At 38.3% G+C, this 10752-nt stretch overlaps 1 protein-coding gene across 1 annotated transcript; it reads right to left on the bottom strand.

The window, feature by feature from the left end:
* Positions 1–1250: 1250 nt before the first annotated feature.
* Positions 1251–5753, bottom strand: LOC130826474 (uncharacterized). The gene is made up of 2 exons (XM_057692063.1): positions 5592–5753; positions 1251–4892 (listed from the first exon to the last, which is right to left on the bottom strand). The coding sequence occupies exons 1-2, from the start codon at positions 5751–5753 to the stop codon at positions 1251–1253; spliced, it is 3804 nt and encodes a 1267-aa protein (XP_057548046.1).
* Positions 5754–10752: the final 4999 nt, after the last annotated feature.

Genomic DNA, 10752 nt, shown 5'->3' with positions numbered 1-10752 from the left:
GGTTTGTTAGCAGAACCCTAGGGCCTCTATGGCTTGGCCCATGTAAGGAGATGTCACTGATGCCTTCACCCTGATCCAGGTCATCCTGGTTTGGGCTCAGTAATGTCAGCAAGGTCCGCTGGTCGTCAGAATCACCCGTTGTTCTGTTCTTGCATTCTGTGGCCTTGTTTGTGTTCATGATGTTGGTTTTTGTGATGCTTTGGCTTTCCTCAGCTTCCTTAAGTCTTTGTAGATCCCTTTTTGTCGTGTCCAAGGTGTCTTTGCTGATTTTCCTTGTCTCTTGGTCATTTGGTGCAGAGGAACAGTCACCAGTACCTTCATGTTCCTGTTCCTTTGTTGGATCCTTGTTCTTTGATGCCTTTGCATCAACTCCTCCCTCTTGGGGGAGAATTGTCCTCAATTCTTGGACTGGTTGATGCAGTGTCAGGTCTCCTATGTTGAAGATAGGAGAGATGTTGAAGTCTGCAGGCAGCTGGATCTCAAAGGCATTGCTCCCAATTTTCTTTGACACTTGATAAGGGCCTATGGCTCTGGGCTGCAACTTGTTTTTTCTGAGGTGTGGAAAACGTTTTTTTTCTTAAGTAGACCCATACTTGATCACCTTCCTGGATTGGTTGCCTTGCTCTCAGGTGTTTGTCAGCTTGTTTCTTGTATTTCCTGTTGGTCTCTTCCAGGTTTGCATGGACTTGCTTGTGAATCTCTTCCATTTGCTTGATTAAATCTGCAGCTTCCTCTGTTTTGCTGTCACATATAGGCAGGTCAATCAGAGATATAGGAAGTAATGGGTTAGTGCCATACACACACTCAAAGGGGGTGTGTTTTGTGGCACGACTTGGAGACCTGTTATAAGCAAATTCCGCATAGCATAACTTTAAATCCCATTCCCTAATGTTCTTGGTCACCAATGACCTTAGGAGGGTGCCTAAAGTTCTGTTGGTCACCTCTGTTTGACCATCAGTCTGAGGATGATAGGCTGTACTAAACAACAGCTTAGTGCCTAACATCTTCCACAAGGTTTTCCAAAAGTGACTCAAAAATTTGCTGTCTCTGTCAGAAACAATGGACTTGGGTATACCATGCAGCCTAACAACCTCTGTAAAATACAACTTAGCTATATGTTGTGCATCATCAGCTTTGGTACATGCTATGAAGTGTGACATCTTGGAGAACCTATCTACTACTACCATAATAGCATCCTTTCCTCTTCTTGTTTTAGGTAAGGCTACCATGAAATCCATACTAATGTGTTCCTATGGTTTGTTAGCTATGGGTAAGGGCAGATACTCTCCCTTGTGAAAAGTCACTTTGGCCTTCAGACAGGTTTCACACCTTAATATGTGTTTGCCTATTGTTCCAAGCATTCTTGGCCAATAAAAATGTTTAGCAAGCATGTCAAGCGTCTTCTGAATGCCAAAATGGCCAGCTATGCTACCCTCATGCACCTCCTTCACCAACACTGTTCTCAGTGGTAGTTTAGGGATGCATAGTTTGTTTCCTTTGAACAAATATCCCTGATGAATATTAAACAGTCCCTGTGGTGTGGTTTCACATGATTTATATATGTCAGCAAAGTCAGGACAGGTCTGATATTGGTCCTTAATGAACTCAAAACCCAAAATCTTGGCACCTAATATACCCAGCATGTTGTACTTCCTGCTAAGGGCATCAGCAATGATGTTGGTCTTGCCCACCTTGTATTTAGCTGAAAAATCAAAGGTTTGCATGAATTCTACCCACCTAGCATGCCTACTACTCAACTTATGTTGACTGTTTATATATTTCAAGGATTCATGGTCAGTATGCAGGATGAATGGTTGAATTCTTAAGTAGTGGGACCAATGGTCTAAAGCTCTTATGATAGCATAGAACTCCTTGTCATAGGTGGAGTAATTAAGCCTACTATTGTTAAGCTTTTCACTGAAAAATGCCACTGGTCTACCTTCTTGAACAAGCACTGCCCCAATTCCCATACCACTGGCATCACATTCTAACTCAAAGGGTTTAGTGAAATCAGGTAGCTTGAGAATGGGAGCACTACACATCATACTTTTAAGGGTTTCAAAGGCCTGCTGTGCCTTGGGTGTCCAGGTAAACTTCCCCTGTTTCGTGCACTCTGTTATGGGTGCCATAACAGAGCTGAAGCCCCTGATAAACCTTCTGTAGAAGGAGGCCAGCCCATGAAAAGACCTAATTTGTGTGAGTGTTGTGGGTGTGGGCCACTCCTGTATGGCTTGGACTTTTATTGGGTCTACCTTGACTCCCTCCTTGCCCACAATATATCCTAAGAAGCTAACCTCAGGCAGTAAGAAATTACATTTTTCAAGCTTTGCATACAACCTCTGTTTCCTTAGAACTTCAAATAGTTGTTGGAGGTGGTCTAGATGGGTTGCTATATCCTTGCTGTAGATGAGTATGTCATCTAGGTAAACAACTATAAACATCCCTAGGAAAGGTCTCAAAATCTCATTCATCAGGCGCATAAAAGTGCTAGGGGCACCTGTCAAACCAAAGGGCATAACAAGCCACTCATACAGCCCATACTTGGTTTTGAAGGCTGTTTTCCACTCATCCCCTGTTTTCATCCTGATTTGGTGGTATCCACTCCTGAGATCCACCTTGCTAAACCATTGAGAACCCCCTAATTCATCCAATATGTCATCAATCCTAGGTATAGGGAACCTATACTTGATGGTTATGTTGTTTATACTACGACTATCAATACACATTCTCCATGTGCCATCCTTCTTAGGCACAAGTAGAGTGGGTACAGCACAAGGACTCAAACTCTCCCTGACATAGCCCCTCTTTATCAAATCCTCTACCTGTCTCTGTAATTCTTGGGCCTCTTTGGGATTAGTCCTATAAGCAGGCTTGTTAGGAAGACTAGCCCCAGGTAGTAAGTCAATTTGGTGTTCCACCCCCCTGAATGGTGGTAATCCAGGTGGTAACTCAGTGGGAAACACATCCTTATATTGTTCTAATAGTCTAGCCATTTCAGCAGGTATAGGTGTGGGATCTTGTACTTCTTTGGTAACTAACAAATACAGCTCTTCTGTTCCCTGCACTTCCCTTTCACACTCTTTTCTATTCATCAACTGCACATGTTCACTAGAGGGCTTAGGTGGCACTGCTCTGTGTGGGGGCAGGGGTAAAAATTCTTTCCTCTTCCCATTGTGTCTAATAGTGTAAGTGTTGTCATAACCATTGTGTATGGCTCTCTTGTCATATTGCCAGGGTCTACCTAGCAAGAGGTGGCATGCATCCATATCTAAGACATCACACAAAACTTCATCCTCATATGTTCCCAAAGTCAAGACTACTGGGCACTGATGTTTTACTGAACCACTAGCCTTGGTGTCTAACCATTTCATTTTATAAGGATTAGGGTGAGCCTTAGTCTTTAGGTGTAACTCCTCCACTAACTGCTTACTGACACAATTTGCCTCACTTCCACTATCAATAATCAAATCACATACTTTCCCCTGTATTTTGCACTTTGTTTGGAAGATATTTTCTCTTTGGTCAGATTTTTTAGTCAAGGGTGTGTTGTGAAAGCTCCGTCTAATAATGAGGTTCAAGTGCTCTTCCTCAGGGGGAATTTTTTCCAGCTCTCCCTCTCCTTCCTCCTCAGAATCTCCTTCAAAAGGGCGCCAGTTTCCCTGCTCATCTCTTATAAATGTACCATCACCATCACTTAGGCTGGGAGGGTCTAACTCTTCCTCTTGCCCATTCTTTAACACCAGGAGTCTCTTAGGGTTAGTGTTTTGCCTAATGTCAGTCCATTCTTTCATGGTAAACGCCCTTGCATTGGGACAATCCCTCTTATAGTGTCCCCTCCCATTGCATTTAAAACAAATGATGTCCTGTGGCTTGGTGTTTGACTCTGTTCTGGGGGTAGTAGGTTTAGGTCCAGAGGGTGGTAACTCTTTTCTAGGCATGGTCACAGCACTAGGGTTCCTTGGGGTATAGGTCCTGTTGTTCCTCATTTGGGGGTTTGTTGCCTTGTGTTGTCTCTCAATCTCCATGGCTATAGAGGTAGCAAGTTGTAGTGTAAGGTCAGGTGTATTCATCAATCTTTCCCTAAATTCTTCCCTTAATCCACCTATGAACTTTCCTACTTTATTTTCCTCTGGTTCATGAAGGTCACAAAGGTGATACAATCTCTCCCATTCATTCAGGTAGTCCTCTACTGACCTAGTTCCCTGCTTCATAGCATACAACTGTACAATCAGTTGCTGCTTGTACGTGGTTGGGACATATCTCCTCTTCATTTGCTTCCTAAGTTTGTCCCAAGTGCTAATCCTATTCCTTTCTTCCCTAAATCTTTGTTTTTGAATGCTTTCTAACCAAACTGCAGCTGATTTGGTTAGTTTGATTTTGGCAATCTTAAATTGTTGGTTTGGGGGTGTTTCTTTAAATTCAAAGTATTCTCCCATTCTTCTCTCCCATTCCAGGTACTTAGAGGGGTCATGTGATATGCCATCAAACTCAGGAAGATCGATTTTAATGGTCCGATCCTCATATGGTCGACAATTAGGGTTTGGTATTGGTGGTCTGTTGTTCTGATTATCGATCCCTAAATGTGCGAACAACCTATCCAATTTATCCTCAATAGCTTCAAACCTATCATCCCTTTCCATGGTCTCTAAGTCACAACAGCTAGATAACCAGCACAGAATAATCCCAAGTTTTTCAAATATCGAACAAGAAAAATCGCTAAATTCAGAGAACAAATCGTGTCCAGATACAAAAAGAATGATGTAATGAATTGCAAATCTGAAATGACAATTAAAAATGAATTCAAAGTAAAGGAAGACACTCCCTGAACGTTGTAGGAATGGAAATGCACAAATCTCCAATTCTTTCGTTTTGTAATCGCCTTCAGATTCCCTCTTCAAAATAACCCAGAACAAATGACCAGTTCTTCAAATGTCCTTCTGATATACTCTTCTTTGTCCCTTACGTGAATTGGCTCTGATACCAAGTTGATGCAAAACAAAGACTGAATATGGTCTTTGTTATGCAAAGATCAATGTGGGATCAAGAGATTACCCAATTACTCACGCACAATCCTAAATCACTCGATGCAAAAGGGGTTTAGAACACTCAGAACAATCAAGAAGGTGGTTCTTGATTTTCTGATGTCTGCACTAGTGGACGTTGTGCCACTCCTTTACAACCTTATACAGAAACTCAAAGCAAGGAGGATGATTCCTTGCCTTGTGTGATTCCCTGAGACTATAGGTTTGCTTGAAAACCTATGAATTCTCCGGCCAAAGATGAACCTCCTTGGAACAAGTTTGCAAACAAACTCAAAAACAATCAAACACTTTGTCTGAAAATGAAACTCTGATTTTTATTATCAATATGCAACGTGAAAAACCAATACATCAATGTCAAACGTATTTATAGAGTTTTACATCTCAAAAAATAGCCGTTACAAGGCTTGACTAAAATACGTGGCAATTAACTAACAAAACAGAAAATTAAAACAAAGGCCAACACTTAGCCAAAAACCGGATGTCCCTTTTCTTCCGACCAGGCCTCCTTCAGCCTATCCTAGGGCCTTCTTGGTGGTTTGTTAGCAGAACCCTAGGGCCTCTATGGCTTGGCCCATGTAAGGAGATGTCACTGATGCCTTCACCCTGATCCAGGTCATCCTGGTTTGGGCTCAGTAATGTCAGCAAGGTCCGCTGGTCGTCAGAATCACCTGTTGTTCTGTTCTTGCATTCTGTGGCCTTGTTTGTGTTCATGATGTTGGTTTTTGTGATGCTTTGGCTTTCCTCAGCTTCCTTAAGTCTTTGTAGATCCCTTTTTGTCGTGTCCAAGGTGTCTTTGCTGATTTTCCTTGTCTCTTGGTCATTTGGTGCAGAGGAACAGTCACCAGTACCTTCATGTTCCTGTTCCTTTGTTGGATCCTTGTTCTTTGATGCCTTTGCATCAGATCCTTGTTCATTCTTCATCGTTCATTCTTCATTGATCATTGATCCTTGTTCATTCTTCATCGTTCATTCTTCATTGATCATTGATCCTTGTTCATTCTTCATCGTTCATTCTTCATTGATCATTGATCCTTGTTCATTCTTCATCGTTCATTGTTCATTGATCATTGATCCTTGTTCATTCTTCATCGTTCATTCTTCATTGATCATTGATCCTTGTTCATTCTTCATAGTTCATTCGTCATTGACCATTAATCCTTGTTCATTCTTCATCGTTCATTCTTGATTGATCATTGATCCTTGTTCATTCTTCATCGTTCATTCGTCATTCACCATTAATCCTTGTTCATTCTTCATCGTTCATTCTACATTGATCATTGATCCTTGTTCATTTTTCATCGTTCATTCTACATTGATCATTGATCCTTGTTCATTCTTCATCGTTCATTCGTCATTGACCATTGATCCTTGTTCATTCTTCATCGTTTATTCTTCATTGATCATTGATCCTTGTTCATTCTTTATCGTTCATTCTTCATTGCCCATTGATCCTTGTTCATTCTTAATTGATCATTGATCCTTGTTCATTCTTCATCGTTCATTCGTCATTCACCATTAATCCTTGTTCATTCTTCATCGTTCATTCTACATTGATCATTGATCCTTGTTCATTCTTCATCGTTCATTCTACATTGATCATTGATCCTTGTTCATTCTTCATCGTTCATTCTAAATTGATCATTGATCCTTGTTCATTCTTCATCGTTCATTCGTCATTGACCATTGATCCTTGTTCATTCTTCATCGTGTATTCTTCATTGATCATTGATCCTTGTTCATTCTTTATCGTTCATTCTTCATTGCCCATTGATCCTTGTTCATTCTTCATTGATCATTGATTCTTGTTTATTCTTCATCGTTCATTCTTCATTGATCATTGATCCTTGTTCATTCTTCATCGTTCATTCTTCATTGATCATTAATCCTTGTTCATTCTTCATCGTTCATTCTTCATTGATCATTGACCCTTGTTCATTCTTCATCGTTCATTCTTCATTGATCATTGATCCTTGTTCATTCTTCATCGTTCATTCTTCATTGATCATTGATCCTTGTTCATTCTTCATCGTTCATTCGTCATTGACCATTGATCCTTGTTCATTCTTCATCGTGCATTTTTCATTGATCATTGATCCTTGTTCATTCTTCATCGTTCATTCTTCATTGACCATTGATCCTTGTTCATTCTTCATTGATCATTGATTCTTGTTTATTCTTCATCGTTCATTCTTCATTGATCATTGATCCTTGTTCATTCTTCATTGTTCATTCGTCATTGACCATTAATCCTTGTTCATTCTTCATCGTTCATTATTCATTGATCATTGATCCTTGTTCATTCTTCATCGTTCATTCGTCATTGACTATTGATCCTTGTTCATTCTTCATCGTTCATTCTTCATTGATCATTGATCCTTGTTAATTCTTCATCGTTCATTTATCTTTGATCATTGATCCTTGTTCATTCTTCATCGTTCATTCGTCATTGACCATTGATCCTTGTTCATTCTTCATAGTTCATTCTTCATTGATCATTGATCCTTGTTAATTCTTCATCGTTCATTCGTCATTGACCATTAATCCTTGTTCATTCTTCATCGTGCATTCTTCATTGATCATTGATCCTTGTTCATTCTTCATCGTTCATTCGTCATTGACCATTAATCCTTGTTCATTCTTCATCGTTCATTCTTCATTGATCATTGGTCCTTGTTCATTCTTCATCTTTCATTCTTCATTGATCATTGATCCTTGTTCATTCTTCATCGTTCATTCGTCATTGACCATTAATCCTTGTTCATTCTTCATCGTTCATTCTTGATTGATCATTGATCCTTGTTCATTCTTCATCGTTCATTCTTCATTCACCATTAATCCTTGTTCATTCTTCATCGTTCATTCTACATTGATCATTGATCCTTGTTCATTCTTCATCGTTCATTCTACATTGATCATTGATCCTTGTTCATTCTTCATCGTTCATTCGTCATTGACTATTGATCCTTGTTCATTCTTCATCGTTCATTCTTCATTGATCATTGATCCTTGTTAATTCTTCATCGTTCATTCTTCTTTGATAATTGATCCTTGTTCATTGTTCATCGTTCATTCGTCATTGACCATTGATCCTTGTTCATTCTTCATAGTTCATTCTTCATTGATCATTGATCCTTGTTAATTCTTCATCGTTCATTCGTCATTGACCATTAATCCTTGTTCATTCTTCATCGTGCATTCTTCATTGATCATTGATCCTTGTTCATTCTTCATCGGTCATTCGTCATTGACCATTAATCCTTGTTCATTCTTCATCGTTCATTCTTCATTGATCATTGATCCTTGTTCATTCTTTTTCGTTCATTCGTCATTCTTCATTGATCCTTGTTCATTCTTCATCGTTCATTCTTCATTGATCATTGATCCTTGTTCATTCTTCATCGTTCATTCTTCATTGATCATTGATCCTTGTTCATTCTTCATCGTTTATTCGACATTGACCATTAATCCTTGTTCATTCTTCATCGTTCATTATTCATTGATCATTGATCCTTGTTCATTCTTCATCGTTCATTCGTCATTGACTATTGATCCTTGTTCATTCTTCATCGTTAATTCTTCATTGATCATTGATCCTTGTTCATTCTTCATCGTTCATTCGTCATTGACCATTAATCCTTGTTTATTCTTCATCGTTCATTCTTCATTGATCATTGATCCTTTTTCATTCTTCATCGTTCATTTGTCATTGATAATTGATCCTTGTTCATTCTTCATCGTTCATTCTTCATTGATCATTTATCCTTGTTCTTTCTTCATCGTTCATTTTTCATTGATCATTGATCCTTGTTCATTCTTCATCGTTCATTCTTCATTGACCATTGATCCTTGTTTATTCTTCATCGTTCATTCTTCATTGATCATTGATCCTTGTTCATTCTTCATCGTTCATTCGTCATTCATCATTGATCCTTGTTCATTCTTCATCGTTCATTCTTCATTGACCATTGATCCTTGTTCATTCTTCATCGTTCATTCTTCATTGATCATTGATCCTTGTTCATTCTTCATCGTTCATTCGTAATTGACAATTAATCCTTGTTTATTCTTCATCGTTCATTATTCATTGATCATTGATCCTTGTTCATTCTTCATCGTTCATTTGTCATTGATAATTGATCCTTGTTCATTCTTCATCGTTCATTCTTCATTGATCATTGATCCTTGTTCATTCTTCATCGTTCATTCTTTATTGATCATTGATCCTTGTTCATTCTTCATCGTTCATTTGTCATTGATAATTGATCCTTGTTCATTCTTCATCGTTCATTCTTCATTGATCATTGATCCTTGTTCATTCTTCATCGTTCATTCTTTATTGATCATTGATCCTTGTTCATTCTTCATCGTTCATTTGTCATTGATCATTAATCCTTGTTCATTCTTCATCGTTCATTCTTCATTGATCATTGACCCTTATTCATTCTTCATCGTTCATTCTTCATTGATCATTGATCCTTGTTCATTCTTCATCGTTCATTCTTCATTGATCATTAATCGTTGTTCATTCTTCATCGTTCATTCTTGATTGATCATTGACCCTTGTTCATTCTTCATCGTTCATTCTTCATTGACCATTGATCCTTGTTCATTCTTCATTGATCATTGATCCTTGTTCATTCTTCATCGTTCATTCGTCATTGTCCATTAATCCTTGTTTATTCTTCATCGTTCATTCTTCATTGATCATTGATCCTTGTTCATTCTTCATCGTTCATTTGTCATTGATAATTGATCCTTGTTCATTCTTCATCGTTCATTCTTCATTGAGCATTGATCCTTGTTCATTCTTCATCGTTCATTCTTCATTGATCATTGATCCTTGTTGATTCTTTATCGTTCAATCGTCATTGTCCATTGATCCTTGTTTATTCTTCATCGTTTATTCTTCATTGATCATTGATCCTTGTTGATTCTTCATCGTTCATTTGTCATTGATCATTGATCCTTGTTCATTCTTCATCGTTCATTCTTCATTGATCATTGATCCTTGTTCATTCTTCATCGTTCATTCTTCATTGATCATTGATCCTTGTTCATTCTTCATCGTTCATTCTTCATTGAGCATTAATCCTTGTTCATTCTTCATCGTTCATTCTTCATTGATCATTGATCCTTGTTCATTCTTCATCGTTGATTCTTCATTGATCATTGATCCTTGTTCATTCTTCATCGTTCATTCTTCATTGAGCATTAATCCTTGTTCATTCTTCATCGTTCATTCTTCATTGATCATTGATCCTTGTTCATTCTTCATCGTTCATTCGTCATTCATCATTGATCCTTGTTCATTCTTCATCGATCATTCTTCATTGATCATTGATCCTGGTTCATTCTTCATCGTTCATCTTGTTTATTCTTCATCGTTCATTCTTCATTGATCATTGATCCTTGTTCATTCTTCATCGTTCATTCGTCATTCATCATTGATCCTTGTTCATTCTTCATCGTTCATTCTTCATTGATCATTGATCCTTGTTCATTCTTCATCGTTCATTCTTCATTGATCATTGATCCTTGTTCATTCTTCATCGTTCATTCGTCATTGACCATTGATCCTTGTTCATTCTTCATTGTGCATTTTTCATTGATCATTGATCCTTGTTCATTCTTCATCGTTCATTCTTCATTGACCATTGATCCTTGTTCATTCTTCATTGATCATTGATTCTTGTTTATTCTTCATCGTTCA

Source organism: Amaranthus tricolor, chromosome 11 (genome assembly GCF_026212465.1).
Source record: "Amaranthus tricolor cultivar Red isolate AtriRed21 chromosome 11, ASM2621246v1, whole genome shotgun sequence".
NCBI lineage: Eukaryota > Viridiplantae > Streptophyta > Magnoliopsida > Caryophyllales > Amaranthaceae > Amaranthus > Amaranthus tricolor.
The sequence above is the reverse complement of the archived record's forward strand: the minus strand, read 5'-3'. Positions and strand labels throughout refer to the sequence as shown.

Coding starts and splice junctions, on each gene's coding strand:
- LOC130826474 (XM_057692063.1), bottom strand. CDS start 5,753: ATGAACACAAACAAGGCCACAGAATGCAAGAACAGAACAACAGGTGAT. Junction 4,893..5,591: donor CAAGCCATAGAGGCCCTAGG/GTTCTGCTAACA, acceptor GTTATTTTGAAG/AGGGAATCTGAAGGCGATTA.